Source organism: Pogona vitticeps, chromosome 3 (assembly GCF_051106095.1).
Source record: "Pogona vitticeps strain Pit_001003342236 chromosome 3, PviZW2.1, whole genome shotgun sequence".
NCBI lineage: Eukaryota > Metazoa > Chordata > Lepidosauria > Squamata > Agamidae > Pogona > Pogona vitticeps.
In genome coordinates this window covers 265,327,916-265,344,051 of record NC_135785.1, presented here as the reverse complement: position 1 = coordinate 265,344,051, position 16,136 = coordinate 265,327,916, and the positions used below count along the sequence as shown (strand labels likewise).

Here is a 16,136-nt window from a genome sequence, read left to right as displayed (position 1 = left end):
CGCGCTGACGTCGCCGTGCGTCCGCCGAGCGTGCGAGTGTGACGCACTTTGCCTCTCCCCCCTTTACGTTCGGGCCTCGATCTCTCGCGCGAGGCAACGACGACGACGGCTGAGGCGGGCATTGCGGTCTCTCTGCCGCCGACGCCACTCCTCCGCCGGGACCGGAGCCAGAGGGAGCCGTTGGGGCCGTGGCCCCCTTTCCGCTGCGGGCGGACGAGCGCCTCCCGCGCCTCCGGGCCCAGGCCAGCCTCGGGAACCGGGTAAGGGGAGGAAGGACGGGAGGAGGGCCCCCAACGGCCTCCCCCTTTCGCGGGGGAGACTTTACCTCAGGTGCCGCCTGAGGGAAGCGCGGGCGGGGGCGGCGGCCCTTCGCCGTGGAGCGCAGGAGGGCCTTCTCAGAGGGGCGGCGAGAAGAGGGGCTGAGGTAGGCCGCAAAGACACCCCCCCGGACACCCCCCCTTCCCTCGGCCAGGCGGAACCTCCCGGAGCCCGTTCTCGGCGCTTGGCCGGAGGCGGGCCCGGGCGCTGAGTCAGTGGCGTGGGGGGCGAGCGGGGGGGTTGCTTGTGCCCGGGACCCCCCTCCCGGGCTTCAATAACTTCCTTGGGGTGAGGCAGTAGGGGCGCCCCCCGAGTCTTGTGGGACACCCCCCAATAGATTGGCCCGCCGGCGCCGTTGGGGCGGGGGGGGGCGGTTGCTGCAGGTGCTCCAGAGGGAGCGGGGGGGGGCGGCGGCTCTTTTGCCCGGGGAGCGCGGGGGGGGGAAAGGTTTCCCAGGTTTTTTTGGGGGGTGGGCTCTCTGTTACCAGGAGCGCTCTCACCTTTCCTGTGCATCTGCCATATAAAACACTGGCGAGCCCCAATCCTGTTTTGCATTTGAGATCAGATGTCTTGAGGGTCAACCTGGGTTGGTTGCATTTAATGGGAAAAAAGGGGAGGCAGGAGTCCCTTGATGGGGTCAGAGGTTGAGGAACAAACATGAAAGCAGTAAAGGGGAGATGGCTAGCAGAAAACTTGTAGGGCAGCAGAAGGAAGGGCTCACATCAGGCAACCTGGTTCTGTAGAATAATTACATAATAATGTTTCTGCTGGAAGAGAAACTATCCTGTTTGTTTTGGACTGCCTTGAATGTCGTGCATATGGATTCAGCAGTCTCATGTAGGCTGGGATTGATTCCTTAATTTCAGTTTCTTATTTTTGTGCATGTTTTGGCATTAAAACCCAATTAAAAACATGGATGTTTATTCAGGCCTTCCCTTCAGCCAACTCTTGATTTTTTCTTACTTTTACTTTTTATTTTTACTGCTGTTCTTGTTTGATTATTATGTATTTGTCTATGTTTTATTATTTGATTTTATATTTGGAAGCCGCCTAGAGTGGTCCGGTGGGCCAGATAGGCGTGGTATAAATTAAATAAATAAATAAGTTACCAAAGCCAAGTACATAATCCTTCCACTGTATGGACAAAACCTATAAGTAGTGGTAGAAAAAGGAGCCAATCAAGAGCGTCGTGGTACGTTCAGGTAGCTTATGCAGAGTCCTCCTCTAGCTGTCAAGTTGCAGTACCATTCCCCTTGATTTAGGACTGGTTGGTGACCTCTGGGGGTTTTGGACTGCCACTTGTGCCCCTACTTACTGTTGACCTTGCCCACCGGTGTTGTAGTCCAGAACGTACAAAGCCCTAAACGGTTTAGGGCCTCGATACTTGGCGGAACGCCTTCTACCACCAAGATCTACCCGTGTCACTCGCGCGAGCCAGGAGGTGAGGCTGAGGAGCCTAACGCCGAGGGAGGCCCGGAAGGAAAAGACAAGAAATCGGGCCTTCTCGGCGGTGGCTCCTCGCCTCTGGAACAACCTTCCCCCTGATATTCGCGCGGCCCCCTCGCTCGGTATTTTCAAAAAGCAATTAAAAACATTGATGTTTCGGCAGGCCTTCCCTCCTAGTTAATTCCTGATCCCCTTCTCTTTTCTTTCCTAATGTTTTAACCCAGTGGTTGAAAGTTTTCTATTATGTAACTCTTTTGTTTTTATAGTGTTATCCCATGTTGTAAGCCGCCTAGAGTGGTCTATCGACTAGATAGGCGGGATATAAATAAAATAAATAAATAAATAACATCTGAAGGGTGAGGAGCAAGATGGGAAAAACAGGCCCCAAAAGGCTTGCTCTCCAGATCAGATCAGTCTTTTACCAGGTTCTGGAAGGCTGTCACTTCCTTTCCCTGTGGTTCCTTCCGTGGTGGCCATGGAGAGCCTTCTGTTCCAGTTCCCGGTGGGAGCTATGTTGAGGCACAGCAGAAGCCTTCCACAGCTACGTTCCCAGTTACCTCAGTGGTGCATTTGCATATTTCTGAATGAAACCTGAAGAGGAGTGGTGTGGATTTAAACCAAAGGTCCATCAGGTCCAGCCTTTTGTTCCCATAGTAGCAAACCCTGAGTTCAGTAGCACCCTCAGCTCTTGTTCCCCAGTAGTGGGACTATAGCGGAATGGTGCCTTGGTACCAGGAGGGGGTAAACGGCACAAAGCCGTCAGGATCCACAGAGAAGATGATGGGCAGCCTTATTCCCTATGAATGTGTCTTTTAAGCCCATCCAGAATCATAATTTTAACAGGGATGGTGATAATAAAAGGAATGATAATTGGATGTACAGGCTGCAGCATAACCAGCAGGCAATTCTGGGTTTTGAGAGAAGGAGGCAGACATTTCACTAGTTACTTCACACAGAACGTGCATGATTTATGACTTCCCCTACATGTTGGGTTTTCTGTGCTGAAAGCCCCAAACGTAACATTTCCTAATCGGAGAGTTGCTTTGTCCCTGGGTCATTTGAGTTGTTCTTTTCTGCATTTTTCTGTCTCTGTGACATCCAGTAAAGTATTGTTGAAAGAATGTATGTGTGTGTTTTGGAAAATGCCGGAGCGGCATGAGAATGGCTGTATTGGATGTCTCAACAAATAGGCACGGCTAAGTTTTGAAGTCTGACGATACTTCCAAAGTTCTCAGTCATCATAAGCTTTGTGCTGCCTTGGACCTCACCAAGCCTGAATTGGCCAGTGGGTATTATTATTCATACTCTGCTATTCTTTTTGTTTGTATTCTAGTGCTCAGTAGAGAGGTATTTAGATGACTCACTTTAAAGAGGTTCAGAAAAAGTAAAATAGAAAACAGGACCTAAAGCCAAAATGAGTAAATATAACAACTGAGTAGAACACATACCACACTTATATGAAACATGTAGATTTCAAATCAGAGAGGCTGAAGTGACATAAAGTAAATTAGAATGACTTAGGTAAACAAAAATCCTTGTCAGGTGCAATACAAGACCGCATGGGAAAACTGATTCATAGCAGCCCGATACCCATTTGTCTTGGTGGGAAAACTGGTAATAACTGAGCTATTTCTGGACCCAGGTTCTGTGCAATTGCTCTCTTCCTGGATGTTGTTGTGGCCAAGCTCCTAATGAAAATGAAGGGTGACCTGAGGTGCCAGCTGAGTCACAGGAGCACTTCAGACCAGATTTCCACGTGATCACTTCCAAGCCGGGCGAGCTTGAACGACGTAAGGTTACCACGTGGTTGAACTTTAACGTCCCATCGCCGCCTTCTGGAAATGGCCAGACAAATAGAATTGGAACCAGGATTTAGCAATTTCTTTCACACCCAGCCTAAGCAGCCTATCCATGTGCTCTCAAAAGACATTGTGAGGTCCAGAGGAATCAGTATTCCCACAGAGCAAATAAAAATGTGGAAGATATTAGATGTTTCCAAGACTGGAACCATATGAGTCTGGAGCTGTAAAAACAATGTACAGTCTTGTGGCATTTATATAAACATGTATTTGCTGAGGCCGTGACTCACATATCTGGAGCACTGAGCTACAGCCTGTGAAAGTTTCTGCTAAATAAAAAATGTCAGGTTTTAAGGTATTGTGAGTTTTTTGTAAAGCCTGCTACAGTTTTGTGGGTGGTAGGTGAACTGAACATTTTCTTAGCTTTGGAAGAGGTGGCCGTGTTCATCTGTGCAAGCATATCAGGCAGAATCCTAAAAAATAAAACAGGATAAAAACATTGTGGCACCTTAAAGACTATTATACTTTATTTATTTATTCTATTTATATCCCGCCTATCTGGTCTTGCGACCATTCTAGGCAGCTTTTAATGTGAGCTTTCATGGTCGCCTCCACTTTGTCAGACCTAGGGAAACAGGATGAAATGTGGAATGAAATATCAGTTTCTTATTAAATATTCATCGGCTCTTGAGCGTATGAGACATTTACCTGCAACTGCGTGTATAGTAATAGGTTTTGCCTGATAGGCTAATGTTTTCTTGTTTTCTTCTGTGTTTAGATCTTGAGAACCTGAAATAACTTCAAGATGTTTAACAAGTCGTTTGGCACTCCTTTTGGAGGCAATACAGGTGGCTTTGGGACCACCTCAACTTTTGGACAGAGTAAGTGATCCTTAGCTAAGCTTTTACCCTTTCCCCCTGAAGCAGCTGCGCAGAGGAGCCTGACTTCCACAGAAAGAGCAGCCATTTCCAGGAAGGTCCATTGATGGACTTAAGACATAAGCCACATTGCCAGGATGGAGCACTTCTGCTGTTCTTTTGTTGTCTGTTATCCTTTTCTCATCCCTGTTGAGTAGCTGAGCCACTGTTCTTTGTCCTTTGCTACACACATACCTGAAGAATGCTTTTAAAAAACTTCTGATGCCTCGTGCAAGGTTTCCTCTAAGGTGCGTGACTTTGCTCACCTCTGCGCAGCTTTCATCTTCCTCCATGTACTTGCAGCAATAATTTCTGGCCCCTTTTGGTCCGGTCGCAACAGAACCCCGTGGGAGGGGCCAGAGTCGGTCCAGTACAGCTGAAAATTAGAGAGAATGTTGGTCTCTTGCTAAACTCAGCTCATTCTTAGCTTTTGCCTTCCTAACACCCTGTATCTGGTCTCCAGATGTTGTTGCACTGCAGCTGCCACAGTTTGTCCCTATCTCTGGTGCTGGGTCAGGCTGATAGAAACTGCCATCCAGTGACAACTAGAGAGTTACACATTCCTAGCCCTGGTTCAGAGGGTCCACATGCAAGTTCCAGGTGGCGAGAGGTGGCAGCCTTCCACACGTGCCGTTCTCATCCGCCACAACCTAGCCAGAGGTGAGAGACCCTGGAGTGGCCAGTCTAGCAGCATCTGAAGAATAGGGCTTCCCCCCACCCCCCAGAATGACATTTTAAAGCTGGCTCAGTTTTAAATGCGGTAACTTTTCTTGAGTCTGTAAAACAGTGGGATGGTTGTGTGCCTGAGGGTCACATGAGTGGCCTTGACACACCCTCCGTGCCGGGATCGTATGTTCTTGAGCCAAAATGGCTTGCAGGGCTGTGTGTCTTTAGGGAAGTGCTCCACCTGCACTTGAAATGGCTTCCCTTCCCATTGGGTTGGTCATGGCTGCTCTCAGTGTGTGGTCAGCTCCACACTGAGCAGTTCCAGCCCAGCTGTGTGCCGAAACCTCATTGCCCGAGTCCTCTTCCTGCTCTGCAGATGCTGGCTTTGGCACGACAAGCGGAGGGGCCTTTGGGACGTCTGCTTTTGGATCAAATAACAATACCGGAGGGCTCTTTGGGAGCGCACAGACCAAACCAGGTAGAGTGCTCTTGTTGCACTTTCACACCTTGACCCCATTTGCTTCCTTAAACATCTTTGAGCCTGGTCTCTGGATCCTTGTTCGTTTGTTTCAGGAGGATTATTCAGCTCGAGCACCTTCAGCCAGCCAGCCACATCTTCCACTAGTACTGGCTTTGGATTTGGGACATCGACCGGAACGTCCAGTGGCTTGTTTGGCACTGCAAGCACCGGTGGAGGCCTCTTCTCATCCCAGAACAATGCCTTTGCACAGAGTAAACCTGTGGGCTTTGGCAGTGAGTAGCTCTTCCTTTGCTCTGTGTGCAGTCATTCCTTTAGAGTGATTCCTCATACACTGAAATATGCCTTAAAGCCACAGTAAGTCATTTGATTTGACTTATTCCTGTGGGGAAAGAGGTTGCTTGCCACTAAAATATGAACTGGTTAAAAAGAAAGTGTGGTTTCATTGTTACTGTGGAACACAGCATCATCATCATAAATTGCTGTTGAGGTTTTTTTCTTTCTCTTTTTGACCTCCATTTTACCAGGATAGTTAAACTGTTTCTTAACTTCTGAAGAACATGACTTCTGAGTGTTGGAAGTTAATGCCAACAGGAATCCTTTTTGTTTAAAGTTTTTGAAGTTGAATGAGTTGTAAACTTAGCTCTAGCAAATGGTTCATGTAGTGGGCTGGGTTTATTAGGCACACTGAATTTCTGTTGCTGCTGAGACTTCACAGAGCCCACTGACATGTGCAGTGAGTTTGAGAAAAAGAGGAGGGTTTTTGACCCTGTGGTTAAACTGCTGTACTGCAGTCAAGACTCTGCTCACAACTGGGTTCAATCCCAGATAGCCTGCTCAAGGTTCACGCAGCCTTCCATCCTTCTAAAGTCAGCAAATTGACTACCTTGGGCACTAGAGGTGGTAATGTCTAATTAAACCACCCAGAGAGTGCTTTAGCGCTGTGGGGTGGTATACAAGTACCACACTTTGATTTTTTTGCCCTTGAACCAGTCTTTAGCAGACTGTGTGACCAGCACCTTTTTGCTGCATTCAGTGGAAGGAAGAGAGATTATTCCTTCCTCTCCATGTGGTGCAGAGGAGCAGAGAATAGCTTCCACTACACAAGATCTTTTTTTTTTTTTGCCCAGAAAGGAGCTGCCATTTTGTTATAGCTGCTGCTCCTGGAAGCTTGTCTGAGGGAGAAAGTACCAGCGGAGGCTGCTTCTTAATCCTTTCCTCTGTAGAAAACCAAGTTGGAAAGGGGAGGGAGCTTCCCACGCTGGACCTCTGTCACAAGTGTGACTGCTCACCAGCTGCAGGAGGAGCTGCCTGTGTCAAAGCAGCCAGCGGACTTCTCAAACCTTAAGCATTGCCTGAGTTTGTGAAAGCAGAGCCAGGGAGAGAATAACCGTCCACAGTAAAGTGCAGTTTGGGGGAGGGCAGAGTGGTCTTGTCAGAGCCAGTGGTGGATAACGTCCAGGAAGGAAGCACACATGACTGGAAATGTGTAAAGTTTGCACTCTTCCTCGGTATAACGTTGGTGTATTTACATTGTACTCCATCAGTTGTGTTAAAGCTTGGTGAAATTAGGTCATACTTTGGAGAAGGAGCAAGTGCGTCTCTGTCTGTGCTCAGGATCTCTGGGGTTCTGTCTGGGCCCTGATTGTTGCCTTCTGGCTTTTGTTTTGCAGACTTTGGGACAAGTACCAGCAGCGGTGGGTTATTTGGAACCACCAACACAACTTCCAACCCCTTTGGGGGAACGTCGGGCTCCCTGTTTGGCTCCACTAGCTTTGCTGCTGTTCCAACTGGCACTACCATTAAATTCAATGTAAGTTCATGGCCTGCAGTGTATTCCAGTTAGTCTCTGTCCTGAGCTTATCTTGTGTGCATTGGCTTTTGACGGCTGATGTCCAGTGACATGTCCCTGGGGGAGTAGGCTTCAGTCCTGGGGTTGCCCAAGAGTCTTGAGTAATTCAGGGCTGTGCGGTTGTCAACAACATTGGCCCAGCACAGTTCCTGACGAGGCTCATCACTTTCTCTGAACGTTGCCCTGTAGATCTTTTGGGATCCATCTTCCTTTGTTCTTTATGTTGGCCTCATTGAAAAGTGAAGAACTGGTGTGGCTCATACATAACCCCATAACTAGCCTTGGTGAGTTCGTTACACGTGCAGGAGTAAATGACAGGGAATCCAGGTTAATTCTCTCGTAGGATGAATGACAGAGGCAGCAGTATCCGTGGTATGCCATGCATTGTACTGTTTTGATTCTGGAGGCTCATGTAGGTACCAGTGCGTTTGCGCACATACAAAAGGAAGGCATGGGAAATTTATCTCTAAACAGTGGGGGAGCCCAGGCTTCCTCTTGTGGTTCATCTTTGTGTGAGCTTTTGGTGAAGGGCTGCAGCTCAGCACAGAGCATGTGCTTTGCCTGTGGAAGGGGGGCCCATCTTGGTTTCCACTCACAGGGTTGGTCCAGGGTCCAGCTCCTGCCTCAGATGCTAGAGGGGCGTTGCTGCCTGTCAACAAAGACTGTGCCGGGCGTGATTGCCTGGGGTCCTGATTCAGCACAAGGAAGCTTCCCTAGTTCTCTGTGCAAGTCAGATGTGTGCCCCCGTTCTTCAGCGGAGGACTCCGCAAGAGAGAATAGAATTGTGGGTCTTGAGCCTTTCATAGGGATTGATGGCAGAGAGGGCAGCAGAATTTTGTAAGGGTGAGAGTTCTGCCTGCAGCCTTGTTCCTCCGTGAAGGTGGGAATCTGTTCTGCTTGGATTGTAGCTGACAGGACTAGATTCACCAGTTGCTAGAGAGAACCTGCGAGCTCTCAGACAACCGCCAGGGCCACCACCTTCCAGGCAGAGAGAGAGAGAATTTTGGAACCCTTTCTGTGTATAACCTGAGCAGAGGCTGAGGACAGCATGCGGGTCAGTACCAGGGGAGCAGGCAGAAGCTCGCCTCCCCTCTGTACTAAGGCAACCCAAGCCCTGCTGTTTATCTCAGCTTGTGTCTTGGCCCTTTCCCCAAAGGCATGTAGCTCTATTCTAGTCTTGCAGCCATTCGGTCAGCAAGGGCTTCAGAGCTGAGCTGGGTATGAAACTGGATTCCCTGTAACCATAGGCTAGAAGGGGAGCTACTGTAACAAGCAGTCCACAAAGTGGCCAGTGATGGCTCACTGGCTAACGATAGCAGGATGTGGTGTGCTGGTCTTGGCAGTGGGAGCCGACTCTGCAGCCACCTTGATGCTTGCTCTGTTTTCCCTTTCAGCCCCCTACGGGTACAGATACGATGGTGAAGTCTGGGGTCAGCACAAACATCAGCACTAAACATCAGTGCATTACGGCAATGAAAGAATATGAAAGCAAATCGCTGGAGGTCAGTTTGTGATCTACGTGAACGAGAGGGAGTGTGTGTGTTTGTGCATGCATGCACGTGGCCGGCAGGTTGTTCCTCCTGTGGCTGCTGAGTGAGTGGTTCAGGCACCGCGTGTGCTCTCCTCTCTGCCCCCTCGATGGCGGGTTCCTTTCAGAAGAGGCCAGGCTAAGAGGTACATCCCATTTCCTGGCACAAACTGAATGGGGGGGGCGGGTACTTGGAATTTCTCAAAACGGAGCTGCATGGAATGGATCTCTTAAGAGTGGCTTGCCTTGATGAATGAAAAAAGCCTTTATTTCTGTCCTTGACTCCGGTATGGAACTGGTAAAATGAAGATTTCTGTCCACGCAGAGTCGTCTTCAGAGGTTTTGCACCAGGATAGGCACTTAGGGTAGAGCCCTTTTTTTCACACCCCTCCTCGTCCCAGATCATGTGAAGGATGGAAGGTCTCTACAGGTCTCTTCCTTCATTGTTGCTTTTTGATGTGCGACATTGTCTTCTCCAGCATGGGGAAGGGTTGGGGGGAGACATTCTCACATCTGCAGTCAGGGGGATTCACCCGTTGGTAGATAAAACCCGCGAGCCCACAGCCCCTTCAGGGCTCCCTTCGTATGACTGCCGTGTCGGTGTGGCGTGAGTGCTGTGTCTTCCAGGAACAAAGGCTGGGACCGAGGCCAGGGAGAGGGTCAGGCTTCTGGGTCCCACAGTAGGGCTGTGTTGGCTGGGGCTCCCGAAGAGCAGAGGCACAGGTTTGGAAACCACCCATTGATTGTTCCAAGGCTGGTGGGCATAGAGGGGCCGAAAGGGAACAAGGGTTGCTCACAGGCCATGGCCCTACAACTGTGGAAATTATTCTCGTTCAGGAGCTGCGTTTGGAAGACTACCAAGCGAATAGGAAGGGTCCTTCCAATCCGGTTGGAGCCGGAGCAACGGCGGGCTTGTTTGGGTCCTCCCCAGCCACGTCCAGCGCGGCCACGGGGCTCTTTGGATCCTCCACCACCAACACAGGCTTTTCCTATGGACAGACCAAGACAGGATTTGGGGCCAGTGAGTATCTCTGTGTCTTTGCTGGGGGTGGGGTGGGGGGAAATGTATCCAGAATTTGAAGCAATGACTAGCCAAATCATGAAATGCTGCCGTCAGATTCTGTGTATTCTCCGTGTCCTGTTGGATAGCACATGGACCAAGGGCTGCTGTCAGCCCCTACAAGAACCTTTTGCAAAATATAGCATAACAAAAACAGCTGCCTAAAACATATGGGGGGGGGGGGAAGCGGTGTGGCTCCCAGTTAGTTTCCCATTTTACCTGAATTGGTTTTGCATTTAAACTCATTTGATGGTTTTGGTTTGTTTGTTTGTTTGTTTGTTTGTTTGTTTTAATTGAAATTAGGAAGTCTTAGCCTGGTTTCCTACCTGGTTAATGGCTGTTTGGAAACCAGAAAGTGCTTAGGTCAAGTTAATTCTGAAGCAATTAAGCAAAATGAAGCTTCAGTAAGTAAAATATGTTGCCAAGAACAATTGACCCTTTTTCGTTTCTTTTTGAGGGCTTATTTGGGCAGTAGCGCAGCCGCTCTGGGTTTCTTGCAAAACTGGGATTTAACCCTCTGTCCAGCCAAGGTCACACACACACCCTTGGTCTGCGTACTTGAAAGATGTTGTCCAGGTTGAGTGGTGTGACGTACACCCCGTGTCCCTGTTTATTTCCCTCAACCCTGTTCCCTTCTTTCTCTCTCGCTGCCACCAGTGAATTTCTCTTATCCACACAGTAAAGAACTTTACTCTCACACTTGCTGCCAGTAACAGAATTAGTTTTATTAACGTGTATGAAAGGGTAACTCAGAATCACAGATGGTCTTTGTTCATTTTCGTTAGATCACAATCACTGAAATATCATATTTTATGTTTCACATTACTGTATATCACTTCTTGTTTACTTATTTTCAATTCAACCAGTGTCTATTTATTAGTAATAATTCTCTCTCTCACTCTCACTCTCACTCTCACTCTCACTCTCTCAACTCTCTAACTGACTTTTCCTAACTGTCCACTGTAACGGATTCCAACTGTCCTCCTTTCTCTCTCTCTCTCTTGGTTCCGCCCTCCTGTCCTGTCATTGGTTCCCACATCAGGGTTCTAACGTGATGGACAGGGGTGATATTTGGACTGTCCGTCCCAAGTGGTTTCTTTTGTTGGGCAAGTGGAGCACTTAGCACAGACTTTTCTCTACTTATCAGGAGAAAGGTGGCTTATAAATAAGACAAATAAGATGGTTAGAGGGATGGACGGACGGACAGAGCAGGTCTTTTCTGCATGTTAAGCAGAGTGCCAGACTTAGGAAGGTGGAAATTCATGTTTGTTGGTTTATTTGTGACATTTGTACACTGCCCATTTAGTGGTGAGCCACTATTTCAGGTGTTTTGCAATGATATAAACAAATACCTCTGGCCGTGCACCCACCAAAAATACCAAGACATTCTCACAAAAACTAGAGTGGCAATAGCTGTATAAGAAAAAAAAGAAATAGGAGGTAAAGCAAGAGATGAGCAGGTCTCCCCCAAGCAGGGGATACTCTTAGAGGCCTCTTTTAAAGTCACATATTGCACGTGCTTACTTAGGGTAAAGAGGGAGGGAGGGAGGAAGCCTAGTATGCAACCGCAGGTAAGCTGTTCCAGACCTTTGCCACCACCTTCAGGGAAGGCTCGGTCCCTGGCTGTGTCCTCCTTCAGGCCTCTCACCGGGTAGCCGCCTGCAACCAGGAAGGCTGAGAAGAAGAGGTGACAGAGAGCTTTAGCAACCCCACATAGTCCATCCTTGAGATGATCAGCGTAGGAACTAGTGTGGTCGGGGATTTTCTGTACCAGGAAGGGCCACAACTGGGACAGCTGCCTAAGTTGGAACAAGGCAGATGAGGCGACGGTAGAAATTAGTTATTTCCTAGAGAGAGCAGAGTCCAGAAGCCTAAATAATGTTAGAGAACTCAAAAGCTTGCTCACTATTTTGTGAGCTTATATTGTTTTCTTTCTTTCTCTCTCTTTTTTCTTTGATACAGAGAGCAGGGAGAGACAGAGAGGTGCTTTAAATCTTTTAAACCTGGTCTTTTAAACCTGGCTTTTTAGAGGGAGTGTAAGCCCATCCAAACCAGGCAAAAAAAGTTCAAATTCTCCCTTGGCTATGAATCCCATTCAGTGGCTTAGCAGTTACTGTTAGTTAATATGCATTGAATTCCTCAAACAGGCAGGATAACAAAGCAAATAAGTGGAATATGTTACAGAAAGAGGAAGGAAGAGTTAAGAAAATCGTCCAGGGAAGATTTGCTGTGAAGCTCATGTGCATCCCAGCACATTGCCAGGTTCAGTGGCTTCAGGAAGATGTTGCTCAGTTCTGAATTCAGGCAACACTCTGACCTTTGCAGTCCATGATTTGCTCGCTGCTGTTTACTCACACTCAGCTCATGCTCCGAGAGTTTCACCTCTCTGAACTGGCTTCCCACATTTCCATTTGCTGGCTGGTAGGTCAGGGAGAGTCAAAGCGTTGAGAACAACCCCCTGCTGGCCTTTGCAACAGCAGTCCATCCCCTAAGTAGAGCGTTAACTGCAAGCTTCTCGGGGCAGAGGCCTTGTGGAGAAGGTGGTGTGTTGGTGGCATCTGTGCTGTAACTGGCTTCATCTCTTTCTGTTTGAGGCACAACAGGTTTTGGAACAGGAACCGGGGGCCTCTTCGGACCGACTCAGCCGACCACCAGCCTCTTCAACAAGCCATTCGGCCAGGCCACGACCGCCCCAAACACAGGCTTTTCGTTCGGCAATACCAGCACCCTCGGCCAGCCCAATACAAACACAATGGTGAGTTGGCAAGGGGGGGGTCAGAGCCGAGAAATTGGCTGGTTTTATGTGGCCTCTGGTGATTTCTGCCTTGATGAGTCAGGGTTGATTTGTTTTTGCTTTTTTAAAATTAAGGACTCTCTAGGAATATTCCTCTTATTCATCAGGCGGATGGATGAGCACAGGGGCCTGCCTTCTTCACCTTCTTCATTTTTGAATGTAGTGAAGATTTTGTTCAGGGTGCTTTGAGGCCCTTCTTTATTATCACACGAATCAGGGGACCTTCTTCCCAGCAGTGGCTTCTCCAGAGGTTTACTCCAGGACGAAAGGTCCTTCTAGCTGGAGATGCCAGCCCTGTGGGCCAGGGTGGGCCACTGTGGTCCCCCGCTCCCTCCAGCCCTAGGGACAGATATATGGAGGGTTAGGAAACCTTGGCCACAAGAACCTGCACCCTGTCCCGCATGGTTTCTTCCCCCCCCCCCCCAGCTGTTACCTTATCAAGCACTGTAGAGTAAACTGCTTGCTGCAGATAGAGTTGGGGAGAAAAACTGCTGGTGTCTGCTGAGGAGGAAAGCCTGGTTTTGGCTAGCAGCGATCAAAACTGGAGAGCCACTGGTCCTGTGTGGCTGCTGTGGCTAGGGGGTCTAGTCTCCCTCTTCCTGCCATTGAGTTGTTGTTTCAGGAATTGTAGGTGAAAGCGCACAAGTGGAGAGGTTTTGGGCCAAAATACATTCGGACTTGAATAACTCAGTAGTCCCCAACTGGATTTTGGTTAATAGGTCGTAGCAGGCCCTTGGTGTTTATTGACATCTAGTGATGGGACGGCAAGGTGTTTTTTTTTTTAACCTCTGCCAAATATGTGATACAGACAGGAAAACCCTGGTAGAAGGGAATTTGCTGAATTCAAATATGAGAGGCAGGCTTTTGAGCTGGCAAGATGTCCAGCCTGTGTAGGCTTTGGGGAGCTTCCTGCGTTGCCCAAGTGGGACGGCCTTGTGAGCCTCCTACCTGTGTGCTTCTCCTCTAGCGAGCCCCCCCCCCCCCAGTCTTGCTCTTAGCCCTGCTGAAGTTCCTCTCTGCTCCTCCCTGGGCGGGGGGGGGGGAGCAGAGGCTGCTGTGGAGAAACAGCGAGGCCCCCAGACGCTTCTTAGCTTTTCCCAGGGTGTTGCGACTAAGGTGAAGGTCGGTTTTCTGCTGCTCTGATTTGCGACTCAGCTGAACCAGACTCCAGAACTGTCAGCCCTCTCGTCTGGCTTTGGCTAAGCGAAAAGAAAGAGGAGCCTTTGTGGGCTGGAGCTGATGTCAAGGGAGGGAGGGAGGGAGGGAGGGATGTTGCATGTGGTATTCTTAATTACACCCTGTCTCATAACGTTGGCAGGGTCTATTCGGAGCCACTCAGCCCTCACAAACCGGAGGCCTTTTTGGAACCGCTGCCAGCGCCAACACGGCCACCGCCTTTGGAACAGGGACGGGGCTCTTTGGACAACCCAGTACAGGATTTGGTGTTGGTGGCTCGGTAGGTTGGCTGGTCCTGCTTGTCTGGGGATGATGATTGTAACTTTAATCAGGATTGAGGGATGGGCTCAATAATGTTGGCCTTGGAATGTTTTTTTGGCGGGGAAAACTCTCACTCTTGCACATGGATAATAATAATAATAATAATAATAATAATAATAATAATAATAATAATAATAATAATAATAATAATAATAATAATAATAATAATAATAATAATAATAATGACAATGACAATGACAATGACAATGACAATAATAATAATAATGACAATAATAACAGCAACCTTTGACCTGCCGAGTTGGAAATGGGGGGGGGAACCCTATGGGCTATTGAGTCCAGTTCCTCTCAGAGAGGGTCAGTGGGGGATTGAACTCCTGACCTCAACCTCTGAGGTCTCTGGCAGTTCATGATCCCCAAGTTATTTGCAGACTTGCTTTGGAGGCACACATTCTGTTTGCCTAAGCCAGAACTGAGCAAGCTTTTGGGGGGGGAGCGTTGGTGCTCCCTGTTCTCAGTCTTGTGGCATTAGCTCTGAGGCACCTGTCCAGGTAAGCTTCAACAGCTGCCCCCCCTTTCAAAGGAAAGGCTGGAAGGGACTGCCGGTTGAATGACCAGAACCTTAAATGGTGCTTTTGAGTCTGGTTTCAGGTCCTGGTTCATCAACTGCATTGAACTAAAGGTGCCTGTTTTGTGTGTAAGGGGAACCCGAGATTAAAACTAATCAGGACCGGCCAGTTGGGCAGCGGCGGGGGAGCAAACCGGGGGGAAAACTTTTAAAAAGCATGCTGTGGGGGCACGGCGGCGAAACTGGAAGTGGTGGCGGAAGGGGGAATCCCGGCACAGAGGTGCCTCGAGACCCCAACCCAGATCTGCCGCCAGCACCAGCTGCTCCGAATCCGCCTGCTGAAGTGCCAGCACCGCAGCTGCAGCCGCCTTCTCAGGTTTGGCTGCGCGGGAGCGGTGGGAGGGGTGGTTTGGCAACTTATAGCTCGCCTGCTGGCAGAAAGGGCTCTGCATGCCACCTGTGGCACATGTGCCATAGGTTCGCCATCACTGTACTAGGCCATTTAAGCCTAAATAAGCTCCTTGAAAGGAGACCTCATCGGGTTAACTTCATGGAGGGTCTCTCTCTGATATTTATTTCACTCCTGAGTAGTGAAATCCCTGGACAGTGTGTAAAGTCTTGGCGCTGGGGGCTCCTTTCTGGCATCCACCCCCCCCATCGAGTGTTGCAGTTCCTGGGGTCGCTTGGACCCCTCTGGATGGCCTGGCACGGCAGCTGGGCACCAAGGCACTCCGTCCTTGCAGGAGCTCTTCTGTGGGAACGAAGTCCCTGGCTGGTCCCTCTCCCGAATGATCCCACCTCCAGCTTGGACCCGTAGACGCTGGTCGAAGGAGGTTGGTCCCGGCAGCCGCCCCCTCAGCCTGTCCTGGCTGCTGTTTCTGTCCTGCGCCTTCGCAGCTCCCTGAGTGGCAAAGCTGTCTCTCAACTCTGTGAAGGTCAAAGATTTCATTTTTTCCTCCATTCAGTCGCTGTTTAGCAACAAACCCGCTGGATTCGGAACCACAACCACAAGCGCACCTTCATTTGGAACAACTACAAGCGGACTTTTTGGTAAGGACCCAAAGGCGTGTTTATCGTTTGGCACACTCGCCCCCGAACCAGATCACAACCGCCACCGCGGCCCGTCCGGCACCCTGAGTATTTCCTCCTGCGAAGGGCTTTACCATAGAAGGTGGGGAAAGGCTCCGGCCCCTCCTGCCCTGCGGGGTGGAAAACACCTTTCCTCATTTGGAGAAAACCTTGGCCGCACAGGGAG

The 16,136-nt window shown here is 49.4% G+C and overlaps 1 protein-coding gene across 4 annotated transcripts in view; it reads left to right on the top strand.

The window, feature by feature from the left end:
- Nucleotides 1–40: 40 nt before the first annotated feature.
- The window catches only part of NUP98 (nucleoporin 98 and 96 precursor), a 46,475-nt gene continuing 30,379 nt past the window's right edge, over nt 41–16,136 (top strand). For 2 of the 4 annotated variants that reach the window (XM_072993382.2, XM_072993379.2), the window contains exons 1-10: nt 41–260; nt 4,342–4,444; nt 5,523–5,624; nt 5,720–5,899; nt 7,298–7,437; nt 8,871–8,978; nt 9,842–10,025; nt 12,659–12,819; nt 14,177–14,314; nt 15,847–15,931. In XM_072993382.2, the coding sequence (XP_072849483.2) occupies nt 4,369–4,444; nt 5,523–5,624; nt 5,720–5,899; nt 7,298–7,437; nt 8,871–8,978; nt 9,842–10,025; nt 12,659–12,819; nt 14,177–14,314; nt 15,847–15,931 (1,174 nt within the window). In that variant the 5' untranslated portion in view covers nt 41–260; nt 4,342–4,368. Of the gene's footprint in view, nt 261–3,406; nt 3,555–4,341; nt 4,445–4,943; nt 5,141–5,522; nt 5,625–5,719; nt 5,900–7,297; nt 7,438–8,870; nt 8,979–9,841; nt 10,026–12,658; nt 12,820–14,176; nt 14,315–15,846; nt 15,932–16,136 lie in introns of all 4 variants that reach the window. The other 2 variants (XM_078390565.1, XM_078390566.1) reach the window with 2 other exon arrangements.